This window comes from Accipiter gentilis, chromosome 18 (genome assembly GCF_929443795.1).
Source record: "Accipiter gentilis chromosome 18, bAccGen1.1, whole genome shotgun sequence".
NCBI classification, from domain to species: domain Eukaryota; kingdom Metazoa; phylum Chordata; class Aves; order Accipitriformes; family Accipitridae; genus Astur; species Astur gentilis.
Genome location: NC_064897.1, coordinates 15,571,606 through 15,592,091, shown reverse-complemented (window position 1 = coordinate 15,592,091; position 20,486 = coordinate 15,571,606). Strand labels below are relative to the sequence as shown.

Sequence of the window (20,486 nt, the reverse complement as noted above, 5' to 3'; positions counted from 1 at the left end):
GTTTCTATGCTCTCTGAAAGCCAAGTGTGAACTTCTGAAGAGACTGTCTAGTGCAGTGTATCTATTCAAGAATGTATATGAGCTTGCTCTTTAAATACAAATTGGATGCATATCCCTTCAAACTATTTATAATGTTGCATCTTTCCACTTCTGGGGTAACAAGTTCTGGATTGTTCTGCTTCTTTACCTGAATCTTGTGTTGGGGAAAAATGGGGCTTAAGAAAGCACTGCGGTCCTGTTCTGTGAAACTCTCAAGTTGGGCTGTGGTGTTTTGCTTATCAGATTAAGTGCTGCTTTTTTACTGAATTGAATTGTGTTTCTGCCTTGTGTCTTCACAAAAATGAAGTGTATAACGAAGTGTATAGTCCCCGATACCTTTGGACTTGTAGATTCTGACCTTTTCTGTGGACCACATGAATTCTTCTGTTTTACCTACATAGTGGTATTGATAATGCTTTCTGTATTTATTCACAATTCTTGGTTTTTGAAGGTCTTGGTACCCCTGGTTCTGCTACAACAATTTCTGATGGAGTTAACCAGACGGGGCCAGGAACCACTGAGCGCACTTGTGAACTTCGGGGTGACATATCTAGAAGACTATTCTGCAGACTATATCATTCAACAAGGAGGATGGGTAAGAAGACAATGTTTAGTTTTCATACTTTGTTCAAAGCCGTTTTCTAAGTGTGATACTATACTTAATAGGAGTGAAAGCTAAGAGGCATTGCTAGAAGTAAGCAGATGAGAGAAGAAATGCCCCAGAAAAAGCAGGAAAAAAAGCAGGAGGTCAGGACCGTATAGTTGAGAAAGTATCTTGGGCAGTCATCTATTTCACCTCTCTGCCCCAAGGCAGAACTGACTTTTACCCATTCATTTCTGATGTTGACATTAAAGACCTATCTGACTGGACTCCACAATTTCCCCAGGCAGACTGTTCCAGTTTTGTGCATGCCTGGTTTGTTGGATTGCCATTGATATTGAAGAGATCCTCAGGTGTCAAATAAAAACTAGTTTTCATGCACTGTGTGTTAAGATGCTAATTTGTTGCTACATGGTGAGCTTTTGTTTGTATGCTCTTTCCTGTTAATAGACATAACAGAATTGCATTTAGAAGCAAATACCAGTAACAAGAGATACTGTGCCTGAGAGGCTCATCTTTTTAATATTACCTTCATACTCTGGTGACTGCTGGAAATGGTATATGGTGGTTTTTCCTTTAAATTTTGGAGGGTTTTTTAGCAGGTAAGTAATTGGGGACCACTTCTTACAGAAATGTCAGTAGGTACTAATTTATTTGTATAATAAATGATAGAATAGCTAATGCATATTGGATGTTATACCTATATAGGAACATGAATAGAATGAGCAATCAAGATTTCTTTGTGCTGCATTTCCTTGTGGAAATCTTCAATTCATGGTAACCAACGTTCCTGAGTCATGGCATGCTGAGAAAGTTTCATCAAAAAATGCATCACAGAGGCAGGGTACAGCCAGTGAGCTGGGTCTTGAAGGCTGAGCTTTAGATTACTGGGTGTCATGGTTTAACCCCAGCCAGTAACTAAGCACCATGCAGCCGCTCACTCACTACCCCTCCCTTCCCCCCCCCCGTGGGATGGGGGAGAGGATCAGGAAAAAAAGTAAAACTCGTGGGTTGAGATAAGAACAGTTTAATAGAACAGAAAGGAAGAAACTAATAATGATAACAACAACAACAATAAGAATAGGACTGGAATATACAAAACAAGTGATGCACAATGCAATTGCTCACCACTTTCCGACCGACACCCAGTTAGTTCCTGAGCAGTGATCCCCCCAGGCCAACTCCCCACAGTTTATATACTGGACATGACATCACCTGGTATGGAATACCCCCTTTAGCCAGTTTGGGTCAGGTGCCCTGGTTGTGTCCTGTGCCAACTTCTTGTGCCCCTCCAGCTTTCTCTCTGGCTGGGCATGAGAAGCTGAAAAATCCTTGACTATAGTCTAAACAATACTGAGCAACAACTGAAAACATCAGTGTGTTATCAACATTCTTCTCATACTGAACACACAACATAGCACTGTACCAGCTACTAGAAAGAAAATTAACTCTGTCTAGCAGAAACCAGGACACTGAGGTTGGGAAGGATGCCAGATTTGAATGGAATTAATCTGGGATTAGTGAAATGGCTCCAGCAAGTTGATTTATTCTAAAAAGCAAAGCTGTTCAGGAAAACCCAGTGATTAAAAAGTGCTAGTAGGAAAAATCTCATTCAGATAGCTTCTCACGTTTCAGGACTTTACCTGAAGTTTTTTTAAGAGTTTGTTCCAGAATTTCTGCACGTCTGCACTTTCCTATATCCTTTCCCTTCCCGGCAATTGTGGATCATAGTTTTCAAAGCCTTTGGGGAGGGATTGTTTGTCTTTAATGGGCAGAAACACTAACAGCATGCAGCCAAATGATCTTAGGTCATTTGATAAGTGTACTCACATTTCAAAGTATTTTCATCACAGGGAAGGTCCTTATTTGCAGCCTTAAGACAGATGGATGTTAGTGCTATTTTGCTTTTTTGCTTTTTTTTTTTAACCTCAGAAAAGGCTGTGGTCTGTTCTCTAGCCCCTGTTTGAGGCCTGCTATAAACATACTTAATATAGTGCAAAGCCTCTGAAAACAAGCAGCTTTCCAGCATGGCCTCCAAGGGAGGGGGCTGTGCTTTGTGTTTGTGTGACTGTGCATGTATGTACAGATCTGGATAGTTGGTGTTTAATGGGCTACAGGCTTGTCTGTATACATCCAGTCAGGCATAAAATCAGACTGACATAAGCAGTACAGCAAACAAGCCAAAGCTATTTTTGAAACAGCAGAAGAGGCGAGGAAAGAGACAAGGTGATGAAAATCCTTTCCAGCCAAATTAATGTAGCTGCACTAACCCTTTGTGAGTTGCTCTGGGAATGGGCTTGGGGACCCAATGGATTTGTGGCTTAATGTGGAGGAAGGGAATATATGGTTTTATTGTAAATTTTTTTTCCTGTAAGGAAAATGTTCATTTTTACTGAGTGGCATGCTTCTCAGTTTGTTCCGAGTCTGTGGGATGGTGTTCTGGGGTTGGCAGTGCTGGGAGCAGGGCGTGGGGTAAAGGTGAGAGAGTTTGTGTTTCTGAGAAGGGCCGGGGAAGAGCTGCCTGGCAGGCTGTTAGCCGTCACGCAAGTGTTTTGCATTTTTTAAGATGAGCATCTGCCACCGGGGCTCTGTGTGCTGGATCAGGTTGTCAGTAATACTTCACTAGAGCCATAAGGGCAATGTATAAACCTGGGAGTCTCCAGTGAATTATGTTGCTGTGACAGTAAGAGGTTCCATTTTTGTGTTATTCCGGAGTGAAGATAGGTCTTTCCTACAGCTGCTAAGCACTTACTTAAAACCGAGAAGATACCAGAACAGCCTGTCTGGTTTTTTGTGGATCAGGAGCAGAGGAGAGCTTCACAGGAGTCAGCTTTTCAGAGGCAGACCTGAAAATTTCTGTAGTGTCTCTGGTGCTGTCTCTTTCCTTGGCACCACATAATTTGGGATCTTCTTCAATTTCTGGATTGAAGTCAACTTTGCCAGGAGGGAAGTAGCCAGTTGAAGGTAAGGGGTCAGCTGAACCCTTCCTATGCCCCAGTGCAGATCTGTGGAGTCAGAATTTTGCATAGCCGTGTCATCCACTGGGACCACTTGCTGTGTCATGCTGTGCAGCCATGATGCAGCTGGAAGAGCTCCCGAGGTTCTGCGTGTGTGCAAGACTTCATGTTGTTTTCTGGGCTCTGGAGGCTTGTAGGTCCGGGAAAGCATCCGATTGAGGATGGTGGACAACAGTTAACTAGAAGCAAAATTGCTAGTTTAAGGGAATAAAGGTTGGTAAATTGGATAGCTATGCAGTAGATTTCAAGAAATCAGCATGGCTTGTGAGGAATGGGAAATGTGGGATACCAGAGGTAGAGCCTCTGAGATGAGAAGTTGCTTTTTTATTTTTCATCCCAGTCCTGCTGATATACAGTGATGAGATGATATGTTGAAACAATCAGTGTTCCCCTCCCATTCTCCCTTCAGGCACTAAAATTGTAATTCAGATAAATTTTCATGGTAGGGTGGGACTGGGATGTAATGGTTGGTTGGTTGGTGAGAGAATAGCTGGCATATTTTCATATTCAAGTGCATACAATATTTTGATAATACGATTCTGGTCATTGTGTATGCTGTTCCCCTTCCCCTTCATCTGTTTTACAGCTTTAGGGTAAAAGTCTTCCAAGTAGGAATGTCTGCAGTGCACTGCATATTGTGTTTGGATGCAGCTGGCAGCATACACGTGAATGAAGAGATGAAATGACTACTCCATCTAGTTTACAATCTCTTAGGTTTGCAGGTGGATGCAAGCTGAGTTTGAAGGACTGTAAGAAAGCAAGGGAATCGTGCTTTCTTCTGGAAAGCCTCCCTTTTTCACTAATTACAGTGACAGGTTTGGCTGTAGCTCTTACATTTGCCCTGCTTGACTTTTGAGTTTTAGTATGATCTCTCTTTTGGAGCGAAAAGGATGTTTGGCATTCTAGGTTCTCTTAACTAGACACATGTGGGAACACACATTTCTTCCTCCTGACTCTCTCTTTTGAACCCAAATGGTGATACTAAGGTCTTGTTCCTTTATCATCTTGAGCCATTGCAAACCAATTCCCTGCCTGATTTAGCAGTAGCTTTGTTCTTCTCCTTCCTGAAAGCAATGTTAGGGCTCAAGAAACTGACATGCAGTATACATGCTCTCCCCTCCCCTTCTCCTCCTCTTCCCTCCCTTCTCCTTTCCCCTCCCTTCCCTCCTTGTACCTCCCCTCCCTTTTTGCTCGTGTCTGACTTCTCCAGGGCTGAATGCTGCTGCATCAGAAGCAATTCTTGGTCTCCTGGAAAAGTGCACAGTAAGGCCAGTCAGTTGGTAAGGATTTTTTTCCCCTTCCTTTCCCATCCCTCCTCCCAAATAATTTATTTCTTCTCAAGCTCTGCGGATCCTGTTTTCCATGGTTAGATTTCATCTGTGTTGAAATAGTCTGGGAATGTCTATAAGGAGGAAAAAGTATAGGATTGCTTGGAAGCTCGCTGCTTTTATTTTTTCTCTCAGATTCACATCCACGTTACGAGCCCATCTGCTTTTCACTTGTTTGAAAGAGGTGAAATAAGTGCATGCAATTGGTGTTTATCGGTATTTGGTTAATAACCTTTCTTCTCTCAGTAAGAGGTTGGTATTTGTATTTGTGACCCGTAGCTGAAATTCTCTGCCTTCCCAGCGTTCTTGTCTCATGATGTTCAGATCTGGATTTGAATTTAACTAGTTACTTGCCCATGCTGAAGAAAGTAAAAGTAAATTTGCTTGAAATACACATAGTGTTTACAGTTTTCGATCTCGGCCTTAGAAGAGCTGTCCTCTGTTTCCAGTGTTCTGTCTTGGGCTTTTCTGCAGGTTTTGACATTTTGTTTGCTGCTGGTAGTTGAATAATCTATGTACTCAGTCTGTTAACAATCAGGAGGAGAAAAAGGCAAAGAGACGCTTGTCATCCTAGCAAAGCGAGGGAGTCAGTTTGTGTTACTGGAGATTAAAATCTCCTTCTGCAGCAGTCCAGGTGTCTGTCTTGACAATGACAATGCAGAAATAGAGATGCGTGCTCCACTGGAGGAGAGAGAACTAAGTTTACTACGGTAGAGATGCGAGAAAAGGGAATCTAATTAGAGAAGTCCTAGAAAGGAGTTTTCCTTTCAAAATAATTATACTTTACACTTGTATCATGGAACATTGCAGTAAAACGTCCACTTTTATTTGTATGTTACTTCTTTGGTACAGTAATAGATTTTTTTAGGCACTGTGGCTGAAGGAGAAGGAACTTAAATCATCAAGGAGCAACTAGATCTCCTTTCTTTTTTCCCTTCCAACAACTTCAAATCGGTCTGTCTGAAGAAGTGGTCTCTAAATAACTGAATTTACTTCAATTTAAACTGATAAGACTGAAACCTTAAAGGGTGTTGCTTTGGTGCTGACTCCGTGCAGGTAATAGAGGTTATGTTGGAGGGCAGGGGAAGGAATAGGATCATTTCCGCAGGCTGTTCTAGCCAAAGCATTCCTTGAAGGGGATGAGAGCAGTGGCTGCAGTATCGGTGTGCTTTGATTTGGTTCACACAACCTTTTTTTTTTTTTCCTTTTTTTTTTTTTTTTCCTCCCTGTAATAAAAAGCACAATCCTATTTGTGGACTCTGCTCTGTTTTTCTTGGCTCCACCCATCTTGACAGTTTCACAAAGATGAATACTACACTAAATGCCTGAGGGCTTTTTGTTACTTTTTTTTAATCTATTGTTCTAGATCTGGGTATTGTCAGCTGCCCCTTTTATAATCCATTTCTCTGAAGGATTAGCAGGGTAACGCTGTCAGGTCTGACTTCAGCAAGGGTCTGAAGAGGCATGGCATAGCGGGGCTGTGGATGGAGACACAGAGCAGATGGAATTGCAGCCTGGTCCGCACGGGCGGGAATGAAGCTGTGCTGACCCCAGCAGCCATCTGTGGGCACAGCCTTTGCCTGCTCAGCCCTCAGCACAGGCGGCACTTCACCAGCACATGGCTGCTCCTCTATTGCAGCTAGAAATCATACAAGCACATTCCCAGCTCTGGGGAAATTTGTTATTGTGGGAAGTTTGCTTGTTTCTCCAGAGGGAGATCTCTTGGGATCCCTGGACACAGACCAGTTCATCACTCCTTGCCTTTTCTTTTTCAGACACTATGTTTTAAGCACAAATGCATTTGATGGGTTCTTAGTACTCCTATTGTCGCTGTGACACTGTCGGTGCGAGGAAAGTAATTTCTCCCAGTGATGGGTTACGTTACAGTATAGGCAGTACTCATGCCTAAGAAACTTCCTGTGTTGAGTGTTTTGAATTTTTTAGCATAGTAAAGATTGCTCTCCTGGGACACTTGCATTCTGCCAGCATTTCCTCCTGCACCTCAAGGCACTCTTTTTTCTTGGGAACTTTATGTGGGTCTGTTTAGTTTCAAGGGAAAAAAAAAAGTTCAGGGAACATAGATTTTTTTTCCTCCAAGATGGCACTCCTCTCTGGCCTGTATATAGAATTTTTGCCTGTGCTGGATGAAATCAAGACCTGAGGAATATGGGTGGCTTGCCAGGCTGTGTAGTTTTTCAGGGAGCTTTTCTGTGCCTTCAGAGATGAGTTTTGTACAAGTTGCCTGTCCACATCATTCCTTGTGAGAACACAGTTAACTGTCACCTGCCTCTTTATACTTCAAGAACTGAGCCAGAGAGACCAGTCGAGCTTTTAAGAACAGTTAAAACCAAACCCTAGAAGAATACACACAGCTTCCACAGCAGTTAAGACACAGTTGTTTTGCATGTGTCTGGTCTTCTGAGCTTACACGGCAGAGTTTTCAAAGTCTTCTCTTAAGGTGCAGGAAGTGCTCTGTTGGACACCTTAATGGAGATCTCTCTCTGTTCATTATCTAATAACTATCCATTATTGATGCAAAGTGTACTACTACTCCTATTATTTTTCTAGAAAAAAAGTTACTTTTATCTTTGAGACACTCAGAATTTTGATTTGAATTATTATTCTGGTAAATAAGGATTTTTTTTTTTCCCTTGTGTGTAGTTAAAAGTTTTTGCTGTTAGCAAAAATAACTACTATAGTTAGTAAGTCAGCTTACTTGTATATACTTAATAACAGACTTATTAGAAAACGATGAAAAATAGTATAGTCATCATGAGAGTCAGTTTCCAAGTCTTGATTATTTTTTTTTGTTATGTTTACTGTCTTTAAATCATAATTGAAACTTGACAGGTGTTTTTAAGTAGCAATTTCATACTATATGCTAAAGATTGGTAGTGTTCTGAATCCACTGCTGAGGGTGATTTTCAGCAAAGTTCAGATTATTGACACTGCAGGACTACAGCTGAATCCAAACTGATGGGTTCTGCTTATTGGAGGAACTTTCAGATATTTTTTTCATTATTTTGTTACCAGTTTACAGTTGTCTAGTGTAGCTCACCCTGTAGCTTAACAGCTATCACCTATCCTGAGGGCTAGTCTAGCACATTTGTTAAAAGTGCTTTCTGTCACTTGTAGAAGTCTTGGGGAAAATTTCTACAAGGCAAACCCTATAGGTTGAGGACAGTGATTGACTTCTGTAGCTCCTTTTTTAGGTCCACAAACGACACCTTGACAGAATTAAACTGATCTTCTCCTCAAGACTGCCTCACATGCTGTGGACCATCCTTGTGTTCTAGCCAAGAAGGGAACTATCCAGTTCTCCTCCTCTTCCTCATAACCTGTGCCAACTCTTTCCTCAGGTGGCAGTGATTGGGATCAGGAGTGGCAGGGTGCTGTGGTGAGGGACTTGCTCTTGCTTCTCTAGACATACCTGACGTGGTTCTGTAAGTATGCTGGATGAGGAAAACAAATTTGCAAGTCTCCCAAATTTGAAAAAGATGAACTCCGATTTTTCTGGTCTGGAGCAGTAGACTATCCATTTACAATGAACAAAGCAGATAAAGAAACGCTTACATACATTTCTTACTTACAGTTGAATCTGAAGTGTAGGGCTTATATAAGGCCTCAGGTTATTAAAAATCCTTCCTCATGTTCCATCCTGTCCTGAATTAATCTGTGGGTGCTTTACTTCTGGGTCACTTCTGTAGATGAATCAAGGGAATTGTCCTAAATGTCATTCAGTTTTTATTACAGCTGCTTTAAAAGAAAAGAAAACAAAACCAAAACACAGAACAAAAAAAAACCCAAAAAGTGCAAACCTCAACTGAATCAGCACAAAATCCTAGCTTTATCCTCTTGACTTTCTGAATTAACTCTTAATTCAGCTCAAGAAATATTAATAATGTATCCTAAATAATGCCTATTACTGTCTGGCTTTTCAACTAAAACTTCATAAGCTTTTAATGAAAAAGTAGTGAAACTACCCATTGACACTCATTGTGTTAGCTTTCCCCCAGGTTTCCCAACCTCAGGTGATCTGGTCTCTTCAAGCTTGGAGAGTTTTGTCCGCAAGGCACTGACACGGAAGTTAAATTGTCTGTAAAGACAGAAAGGAATCACCCAGGCTTTATAAGGCTCTGATTTATAGGGAGCCAGCGACTGATAACTCTTTTGAGGTCAATCCAGTCTGTACGGTGTGAGAAAAGGAACAATAAAATGCTTGGGCCTTTTACGCCCTCCCTTCTGCTGAAGGCAGGTTGTTTTTGAATGTTGGCATGAAGGCATGAAGTTTTTGAAATGTTGAGGATTGCCCATGTTCCCTGTATTACCATCCCTTCATTTCCTTACCCTCTCCAATGCAGGTAACTGCACATACCCCTCAGCATATGCCCAGATCTTATCTGTATTTTGTGAGAAGCATAACTCCAGTCAGAGTGCTCAGCAAAGCATGTGGCCTTTAAAAAATGCCCTGATATGTGGGAATAACTAGAATAACTAATGCCTGATCCTCGTATGTCAATGTTGCCTCCCCATCTGTTTGTTAACCTGCTGAGGATCTAGCATTACATCATACTGAGCTAAGATATTTTGATGGGCCTGGGCACCTAGGGGTCCGCATAGTAGCTGTGATGGTACTTTGTCCATATTACTTGTTCATTTTTTTCATGGTCAAATCATTTGTGGGTTCCCTCTAAAGAACAACTTTGATTTTCCTTATGAAAGGGAGGAGTCGAGAGTGGTGGATCAGGAATAGAGCAGAAGCAGAGGCTGGAGGAATACGTATTGAGGAGTATCCGGATGGCTTACATTTTACCACAGTCTCTGTGCCCGATTGTCTCCATTGACTATAGGTAGCTCTCTCCTCCCTACTGTGGACTGCTGAGTCACTGCTCAAAGGTGCTTGGCTTTTGCCACTGTACAGTATACGACTTCAGGGAAATTTAGGCAGTCTGAATATGGCCCTAGTTGGTGCTTTTTTTAGTTTATTACTGAAAAGGAGTTTGCTACAATCGCCAGAGCTCACAAGCCCGTAGAACCGCAGAAGTGGTTTTGGAATAATTTTTTTATATGCTTCATGTTGAACCAGTGACAGCAGGATGCGTGCACTAACAGTGGTATGTTAAGAGCTGTTATCAGTTGTGAGTGCGTCCCTGTTCTTTATGTTAGCGTCAGATCACAGACATAGTCTGGTTTGTTGAGATGTACTGTGGACAGGAAATAAATTCATTCTGGTTTGTGGAAGGGTAGAGCTGAGCAGAGAGGAGGGTAGTATAGAGGTTCATGAGATTGCAGGTTTTACCCCTAGTTACTTCATTGTTTAACTGCTGCTGAGTCAGTATTGCCTGTGGAAATAAAAAATTTGCTATGTTCACAGGTGTCTGCTAGTAGCTTATATTAGAGTGAGACTATTGCCTACTTAATCAACATCGGGAGAAAATCCTGATGATCAAAGGAGTGAATGTACAATCTCAGAGTGTCTGGGCAGCGGGCTGCCTCTCCATTCTCAGCACAGAGTGGAAGCTAACCACAGTGACTGATTCCCTGCTGTGCTGCTCTCCAGTGTCTGCTGGAACAGGACAGGTCGGTGCTGCATGTGGAGTCCTGTCCTGACATGCTGTGCAGCAGCAGCCCTGGCCCACACTGCTCAGCATTTGCTCTCTTTGGGTCTGGTAACCTCTGCCTTTACTTAAGCTTCTTTGGTCTTCTTTTTCATTGCCCTTACTTTGCAATGCTGGTTGCTTCCTCCAAGGTTGTAGAGCTCCGTTTTGTTTTAATGGCCTGAGCTGCGTTTGACAAAAATGTCATTCTTCTAGTGAAACATGACTTTCAAGAGGGTACTGGAGTCTTGAATTGTCAGTCACTGCTTACAGAGCAGAACTTGCTTTGGATTTGTTGGCATGTGTATGGTGTCTGAACATTTTCACAAATTTAATGCTTTATTAATTTTTATTTCCTTCCGAATCAAGACTTTGTGGAGATCCGTAGGTGCTTAGTGAATGGCTTGATCGCTTTTATAACCTTCCCCTGAGGAATTCTGTGTACTGTTTCTGTTTAGAGTTTCTGAATGTGTTACTGAGCCAGATGATGCTTCCCACATCCAAGCAATCTAAAGGCATTTTTGAAGAAAAGTTCCTTTTGAAGTGTTCTGTGAGATTCCTTTATTCATGCACAAATATCTTCCAGAACTCTATGGGCTGAGGAGATTTAGATCCTACCCCTGCCAAAATACATTACGAAATCTTGATGTTCCCAGTGGTGTCCTGTACTGTAGCCTCCACTGTTGTCCAGACGTCTCCAGGAATGGGTCCATCAAGTTTTGCAAAATGGCAAGGTGTTTCGGGGGAGTGGGTAGAGAAACCTCACTCCCATACTCAGCTTAGGCTCCACTGACCCCCTTTTCACAAAGGTTATTGGTACAGTAATAATTTCTACCATGAGAGATTAAAGTGTTACCGCCTTAAGTTGCACAGCTCTCAAGTGCCAGTTAGTGCTTTCGCTAGGGCTCTACTCCTGCTTCATTTGCTCCCACTGCACCTACTGCCAACCACCAGCAATGTTTGTGCTGTCTCTCCTGTGCTTGCCAACTTGCTTTTGGTGGGTTTTTTTGGTGTGTGCGGAGATACTTCCCCCTTCTAGGGAAGCGAGGAATTGTAGTGTGTCTGGTGACTCTGTGGAGAGTACACCCATGTCCGGAGAGCCCAGGGCCTCTTGTGCGCCCCTGAGGGAAAAGTGCCTCGCTGCTGGCCCAGGTGCTACGAGCTCTGCAAGTATGCCTGCTCTGTGTTAGAAACCATTCACTTGTAGGCCATGGACTCCTGGCATATTAGGGACTAAGTGATAATTGGGAGTTACCAAAGCTGAAATGCATGTTCCTTCTGCTTTCTAAGCAGGGCACTGGTATCGATTCGGCTCCTTTGGCATCAGTGTGAGCAGGTGCAGCTGCTGGCCCTGCTCCACCCCTAGTCACACTCGCACGCTGGGGTGTCTCAGTGGGCCAGACTGGACACTGATCAGGGTTAAAAACAGCTCTGCAAAATAAAGAATGTGTTTGTTTTTAACTTGGATCAGTTCCTGACACAGACCACTGCGTGGATCCATAAAAAGTTGTGGAACAACTGAGGAGGTGTCTTGGAACGGGGAACCGTTGTTAGGAGACTGGAGCAGAACCAACCCCCAAATTCACAGATGTCAGGAAGGGTTTAAAAAAGAGGGGGACAACTGCTTGCAGTGCTGTAGGAGAACTATTGCATGTGGAAGGGAGCAGGGAGAAAGAGAGTGAATGGATTTTAAAATTTTTTTCTTCACATTATGGTGGGACTGTACAGGAAAGCTTGATAATTGAATGAGGAACTTGCACGGAAGGGACTTCCAGCACTGCAGTACCTGATAAAATGTTCTAATAATTTTTAGAAGCAAGAAGGTAATTGAATCTTTGTTAACGGTTTCACAGACTTCTGTTACATGGCATAGCAAACTTTGGGGTTCCTGGCTGCCCTTATCTCTTACTTTTACGTTCTTGGTATCACACCCATCCTAGGTTCTTCTTATGCACTTAATTTTTTTTTCCTCTTTCCCGTTGAAGCAAATCTCTTCTGCGTTACATACTTAGCAGTCCATGCATAACTAGGATCAACAATGCTGTCCTTTCTGTAAGGAGGGAATCAGTATTTTACATTTGCAGTTTCTCTAACTGGAGCCCACTGTCAAATTTTTAGGATGCCTACAGATTTTTCCTAGCTAAATAAAAACAAGTAAACCCTGTCAGCACCTTTGGATGTCTGTGCTCGGTTGTTTGTTTTAACTTAATTTGTGTAGCCAAAGTTATGATGACAGTCTTGGAAAGTGAACTCATTTAAGAACAGCTAAATTTGTTTGTAGTAAAATATTAGAATTACTGTAGATTCCAGCTTGTTGGTACAAAGTAGAAATACAGGCTTCAGATAGCACTGGAAGTGTGATAAAATTAATGTAAGAGAAACAGTGTTAAATGAAAATGGACAAGCAATACAGAGCACTTGCACAAAATGGAGAAGGGAGTGGTGTTCAGCTGGGCTCATGTACTTGCGTTTGCTTTCTTTTTCTTTGTTTTGTTTCAGTTTGGTATCTTCTTCTCTGGTTAATAACGCCCACATGGTAAGTCTTGGTGATGTACGATGATGCAGTAGTGTCAGGGAGAGGAGGAGGTCGCAGCAAAACTCTTGTAAGTGGTTCCATTCTCTGGACATGCCAGTTGGGTTCTGTAATCTCTTCTAAAATGTAGGTCAGACAACTGCTGCTCCTGCAGAGGCCCTCTCATCTTTCTTCCAGCCCCACTAAGTTTCCAGGTGTCCTGTTCCTTCCCGTACAGGGGAGGTAGTGCTGAAGCCATCACTCACGTGTTGTGTCCTCCTTTTCATTCGTAGGGGACGGTCTTTACTTTGGAATCTGAAGAGGAAGAGTACCCTGGGCTCATTGCAGAGGACAGTAACGACATCTACATCCTGACCAGTGACAATTCGGGACAGGTGAGCCCCCCGGAGTCCCCTACGGTGACCACGTCGTGGCAGTCCGAGAGCCTGCCCGTCTCCCTGTCAGCGAGTCAGAGCTGGCACACAGAGAGCCTCCCAGTCTCCCTGGGACCCGAGTCCTGGCAGCAAGTGGCCATGGATCCTGAAGAAGTCAAAAGCCTGGACAGCAACGGAGGGGGTGAAGAAAGGAGTGAGAACAACTCTTCCAACTCAGATATTGTTCACGTGGAGAAGGAAGAGATACCGGAGGGGATTGAGGAAGCAGTGGTGTCAGCTGTCACTGCAGAGACCATGCAGGCAGCGTTTCCAGAAACCCCTGCTTCAATACAGGAAGTAAAACCTCAAGCTGAAATTGCTGCTGTTGAAAAAGCACATCCCTCTGCACTTCTGCAGGCAAAACAGGAGGAAAAGGGAAAAGTGGCTGAAGAGCTTGTTGAACCTGAAATCCCCATATTAAGTAAACCTGTCCCAAAGCTAGCCCCATCAGAAGAAAAGGCTGCACCAGAACCTGAGAAAATACTCCTTCCAGGGGAAAAAAAAGTGGGGAAAGAGGGCCATTTGGAAGAAATAGAAGAGAAATCCTCCGCTGCAGAGGAGAAGCCTATCTTATTGCCGGAAGGGAAATCTATATTGCTGTATGGTGGGGCTGCTGCGGTAGCTATATTAGCTGTAGCAGTCGGAGTAGCGCTGGCGCTTAGAAAAAAGTAACAGAGCTCTCTTGAGGAGGAGGAGGAGGGGGGAGACAGAAGAGAGCACGATCCAATTTTTGTAGTTGTGTTACCTAAAGGTTGAGCTGCCTGCTGTTTAACTGGACATTTGAGTAACTTAATGGTGATGGGGTGAGGTCGTTCAATAAGCCTCCAGCTATGGACAATCATGTTTTTAGTAGAATTGGGGCGGGGACTGGTTTTTCGTGATTAAAGTACAGGGGTATTTTTAAAAAAAAAAAAAAAAAATTCTGCAAATTTAAGAACTTAAGTGCAGGTGCTGAAGAAAGGGGTGCTTGTACTCTAGGAACTGGAACAGAGAATCCCCAGGGAAGGGGAGAGCCAGCTGCTGCCAACCCCTGGAGTTTTTGGCTTCCCAGACTGAGCGCTATTGCAGCTGTGCTGTCTTGTCACTCCCCGTTGTGCCCCTGAGCCCTCCCTAACAAACATTAGTCAACCTGAGTCCTGTAGCGAGAGGCTGGTCTCCCTTTTGTCTCAGCTTCCTCTCAGGTACAGCACTGCTCCTCATAACCTCACAGGTTCCTCCTAAGCCCCAGTGGGAGAGTGCTTATTCTTACCTCTTTGCTTACACCAGTTTTGGCCCCTAACATTTACTGGAGCCCCATCCTGTAAAGATGCTGCCTCTCTATAGCTGTATTATTTCTGAGCATCCTGGTGTTCCTGGGGGAGAGATGCAGGACGGGGCTTCGCTTCAGCTGCCCAGGAGGGTGGGAGGGACACTGCTATTTGCTGGGTTGAGAATCCATTTGCTCCGCTCCTGCCTGGCCCACTTTACTGCCACCCTTGAGGTACCAGAGGTGCAAAATCCATGCTGGACACGGTGCTGTTCCGATCAGTACTCTGATACCAGGGTATATTCAGCAAAGATAAAGCAAAACTACATGGAAGTGAGGCCAATGCCTCCTGTGCAATTCAAAGGATAAATGCTATGCTGTCCTGTATCATGCTGCAGTCTGTATCGTCTTTCCCAGTTTAAGCACAGAGTGTATTTAGTCCTAACTTGGTCTTGGCTGTGACAAAATCCCAGATACATAAAGCAATGGATTCTAGTAACTGAGCAAAACAGCATTAAACATCTCCTCTATCTGTCTGTTCCTGACTTGGCCGGGAGTGTTGTTCAGTGCGATTTCTTTTGCGACTCTGAATCTGTAATTAGCTAAATTTACAGGTTCAGAAATGACAAGAAGGTTACTTTGGCAAAAAGTAAGTCCCTCTCCCTGCTGCCACAACACTTCAAATGTGTGCGGAGAGAAAGCTTTTAAGTATTGCCATACGCGTTAGTTAACGTCAGATCCAACTGCAAGTGGATCTTTCAGTGTGCATTTCAGTGTCTGTCGGTGTTCGTACTGCAGCTCTGTGGGCAAGACCTTAGGCTTTCCAGGCAAAGCTACTGACACATCTCTGAGGGTTCGTGCTGGCACTGTGGCTTAGACCAGATGGAGATAGGTGAAAGGAAACTCTGGATAATGTAAAAATCAAAATGTGAGCTTACAGGAAGCTTACCCTTCATAAAGCACAAAGACAAGGTACTTTACTTCTAAATAACCTTATCTAGAGTATGTGTCCTAATGAGCCTGTTTCTTAAGTGATCTGAGAATGAAGTGATTTTAGCACATTCTGGTTTAGGATATTCTCGCTACATTTTCCTATCCCACCCATATCGCGGGATGCTGGGAAGTCAGTAAGAACCTGGCAGATTCTGAGGGATTTTTTTGTTTTGTTTTAAGCTTTTGTGAGTGGATTTTCTAGAAAACTTCTTGGATTTTGAACACTGTGTGTTGAATATTAAGAGGAAGGATTGTCGCATATGTACTGCTGTTGTGGACTGAACTCAGGCACTCTGGAGTTCTGAACTTTACTGTTGATCATTGATTGCCCTTTTTCCATGTACAAAAGGTAGCAGGTTGGCCTTAACAGAAAAAGAAGCCCTTTACCATGTTGCAAAATGGAATTGACTTTTTTTGCCATTTCCTGGTGCCCTGCTGTTACTCTCATTGCTGTGCTGCGTGCCCAGAACAGGTCACTGGGACCTGCTCACGCCACGGACTCGCCGGTGTCTGCCTTCCCACCACCACAGTTCCCTCTCCTGGCCCCTCGTGGGAGCTTCCCGTGCTTGGAGAGGGTGTCTTTATGCTCCTTTTGTCATGGATGTGCACGAATGTTTACAGTTTTGCTTCATTTCATGTGTCACAACAGTGTTTATCAACAAGTGACACAGTCTGTGAGGGTACCTGGTGGTTCCTATGTGGCAAGGGCTGCTTTACTGCCCGGTAAGTCGGGGTAGGCCTGCCCCTCTCCTGCTCCTTTGCTGATGGCTTCTGTTTCCTCTCTGGGCATGTTCTCTGTGGGAGAAGGGCTGTTCTTAACCTGCTGTATGTCCTCCTCTTACTGAAGATGATGCACCTACGCTTGGCACATCCCCCATCTGTAGCCATGCAGCAGGTTACACAGAAGTACCCACATGCTCTCTGAAGCAGAGATGGATTTTGTGGACACTCTGGATAACTTGTGTACAAACTGCGGGGTGGGGCAGGTATTATTTTAGCTCTTCTCTGTATATGGTTGTTCTAGTAGTAGTGCGGGAGTCGGGTACAGGACAGACGAGAAAATAAATCCACACCAGCTAGGGAACAAGTCCCTAGCTTGTTGGCACAAGGAGCCCAGTGGGGCATTAAATAAAAAGTCTCGTCTTCTACCCACAGCAGTGAGAAGAAGGTGGCAGCAGTAGTAAGGAAAAGAAATTATTTTTGGTTTGTTAAGCATTTTCATGGTGGGGCAAAAGCCTTGATTATCTGGTGTGTTGCTACATTTAATGGAGCATCAGCTGCACCCTGCGTTTTGGTTGCTTGGTCTTTTCTTTATATTCTTCTCATTTTAGGGTCTTAGAGATTTGACAAGTCAGCCAGAATTTGTACCCTCTTCTCCCCCATCCCACTGACCACACGTTTAGAAAATTTATTGTATGTGTCTCTTTCGTCTGGGAACACTCCATTAGCTAAAAAAGGTCAGTTATGGACTTGAATTCTACTGAATTTGGAGTCCTGTGGTCAGAGCTGGGACAGGCCCTGTGGAAGACACCGAAGGGCGGGTAACCTTAGATGACAGCATTCTTACAGACTTGAGTGCCAGGCTGCTTGCTCTATTTTAGATGTGAATTAGAAAATGAAAGGGTTTCCCCCCCTCCATCTTCAAGTATATTAAAATAATCCTGAACTGCAGGGTCTAATTACCCTGAACTGTGTGATGCAACCTCTCTTCAGTGGATCTGTTGCAGCTGGCAGAGGAAAGGCAGTAGCTATATACTTACAAAAGGGCATATAGAATTACTCTCACTTGTGTTGCTTATCCCCTTCCCAAAAGTGCCTCAGTATCTGTCCTCGAGTGGCCTGTACCTTAACAAAATATCTACCTTAGACCCAGTCTCTCTTCACTTTATCCTTGTCTGCAGCACACCCTAAAGCTGAGATGCTAAAACAGCAGAGGACTGGATCTACAAAAAAAGTGTTTAATACTTAAGGAACTGCAGTGGGTAGCATGCTAAATAAGGAGCTGTCTGTCAAGGAAAAGGCTTTCAAGATAAGGTGCAACTTAAATTTCAGTTGTGCTTAACTTTAAGCTATGCTTGGTTGTTGTGGCTGGGAGCTGGGCAGGGGCTGTCTTCAGCAAGCATTCCTGGAACAATAGGCTGGGAGCAAAGACTGAAACCCAGCTGCATAAAAGCCCAAACCATACAGAGCCGTGTTGCTGCCTGTTGCAGCCATGTGAGAGCCTGGTGGACTCCTGCCTCCTGCATCCCTTAAACTTCAGAAGATCCAGGCTGCAGGGCTGTAGTTGGCACAGCAGTGCTGAACTGCTCAGCTAGGACACAATAGGAATATTAGTGGGCACAGCCAGCGAGGCAGCTTGAAAACTTAAGGTTTTGGTTCTCATCGGCTTGGGTGGATACCGAGTAGGCATTCTCAGGGTGATAATTTGGCTGCTGCAAAATACTGAAAATAACTTAGATTTAAAATCTGGCCCAATGAAACAAGCTAGGGCCAACAAAGCAACACTTCTGCAGCCTTCTGTCCATTCAGATGTGAATCAAGCAGCTGCCTGCTCCAGGTACTCGCCAGTCTGAACAGAAGCGCGCTCCTAGCACAGAGCCAGACGATGCAGTGGAAGCATGTTCTCTGTTCAGTATTGCACTTGGTTTTAGACACCAGTTTAATGTCTGGCTGGAGGTGAAGTGCCTGTTGTTGCGGTGTTCGCAGTTGGTTCTTTCTTTCCTAACCTGCCTTCTGGAGACCAAATTACTGCTGCAAGAATCCATCCTTGCTGTTTGTGAGGGCTTGATTTTTTTTTCATCCTGGCTGGGGGGGCTGTGCTCAGGCATCTGCAGCTCAAGGGCCAGGTGAAACCTATAGTGCTGAGTGCTCTTGCATAGGGCAAGTTCTCCTGATTCCTTCCTTTTCACATAGCTCTGATCACAGCTAGGCTAACACTTTGAACTGTATTTTTAAACTAATCAATGCTTTCTATTGGTCACAAATGAAAAATTTCTTGAGTACTAAACAAGCAAGGTTCTGAAGTTTGGTCTTTTTTCATTTTAATGACCATAGTAGACAAAATAATCTGAGGTCATAAACCTTCCCTACATTTAATTTCAGCTACAGTGGTATGGCAGTACTAGCAAAGCCCTACTAGGTAGATCTTGCTGTTCTGGCAAAAAAATAGAAGTGCTTCTGGCAGCATAGTCTCTCATTCACCAACCCAGAGCAAGCTTATGCTACAGAATTTAAGAGTGTAATTACTAGATTCTTTTGCTGTGAAATGGGGGGGTGGGGGTGGGGGGGGTGAACACAGCCCCAGCTGCCATGCCTAGGTAGAGCCCAGGTCTTCAGCAGAATGTCTCATTCCAGGCATGAAACGTACTGAAGGTCAACTCATCCAAATGTGTCTACTCCAACAAACAGGAGCAGACACATACAGTAGGAGTAGTGTCTACGCCCGTAGGTTACACAACAGGAGAAACTGTTTCCCAGTGAACCATGGAGAGGTGAGGCACATTATCTCCTGTACCTGGTGAAGGCAGAAGCTGTGCACAACTTCAGTTTGGCTTGGTCTGTGTAATTTCAGCACCAGAAAGGTTTCAAGAACAGTATTGCTTTGACTCCATGTATGGATCTGTGCTTCAAAGTGCAAGCTCTGTATTGCCATAAAAAAAAAAAAAGAGCGGGGAGGTTTATTAGATTTAAGCCACCACTACTTGACTGTGGTAGAGCTAGCTCTCAGGCCCATACAGAGCAGGGACTGCAGGGCTAGCTCTGGGCAATGGTACTCAGATTGCGTCTGCTGACCCTGACTAGTGTACTTGGCCAGGGAATGAGAGCTGCACCAGCTTGGAAGGGGTCAGCTGTAGTGTTACCAATACATCCAGGGGAACTACAACACAACATCACTCATACCCACCTCCTTAAGTTAAATAACTTTATCACTTTTTTTCCTACTTAGAGGTGACCCTCTCTTGGTCTCTTAGGTAGGCTGACTTGCTTCCTCCAAGCTAGAGGTCTATGGTTATGCTGTAGAAGTGGGGGAGCTACAGTTAGCTTCCAGTGGAAGCTGCTTTTGATCTCCCTGCAGTATCTGCAGGGGCAGGAAGGAACATTAGTGATTGGGACAGAATAAGCTGCAGAGGATGCATCTTACTGCTATACCTTTAGGGGGGTCTGTCCCCATTTTTAACTCACATTATAAGCTTTTATTCAAGTGTAAAGCTAAAACCCACTCAGACCAAAAGAATGCCACTTGATTTGTTAAGTAGCAAAGAGTAATGGGACCGACTCTGAAGCATGCATGTTAGGAGATATCTTCTACTAGGCTTCTGCTGGGTGTAAGCAGATGGTGATGACTTGCAGGGATTTCAGATTCTGTTCTCACGAGGCCTGCCTGGGAGAAGAGACCCTGACTGGTCCTCAAGTCACCCATTATCCAAGCAACTGGTCATATTGTTCCTTTTAATATGCAAGTACAGCCCTCTTGAGGAAAACTGTCTAAAGCTTCTTGTGCCATTTGGTTAATAAAAGTGTTTCCACCTTTAAAAGAAAGTTCTTTCCAGCTTCATTGTTCTATATTCAGTTGAAGTGAAGGGGTATGTACATTTTTTCCCTCTGCTAATGGGACACTGCTGTAAGACCATGCCCCCAGGTTGCACTTTAATAAATGGTACAGTTTTCAGAAACAATGTGTACACTACTTATGTGCTTTTTTCCCCTCCTTGTTCTAGT

General features: G+C 43.8%; 1 protein-coding gene across 4 annotated transcripts in view; it reads left to right on the top strand.

Annotated features, from left to right (window-relative positions):
- BCL2L13 (BCL2 like 13) overlaps positions 1 to 20,443 on the top strand; it is a 45,422-nt gene extending 24,979 nt beyond the window's left edge. For 3 of the 4 annotated variants that reach the window (XM_049821515.1, XM_049821516.1, XM_049821514.1), the window contains exons 6-7: positions 491 to 634; positions 13,388 to 20,443. In XM_049821515.1, the coding sequence (XP_049677472.1) occupies positions 491 to 634; positions 13,388 to 14,200 (957 nt within the window). In that variant the 3' untranslated portion in view covers positions 14,201 to 20,443. Of the gene's footprint in view, positions 1 to 490; positions 635 to 13,387 lie in introns of those variants that run through there. The other variant, XR_007508630.1, reaches the window with a different exon arrangement.
- The last annotated feature ends 43 nt before the right edge of the window (positions 20,444 to 20,486 follow it).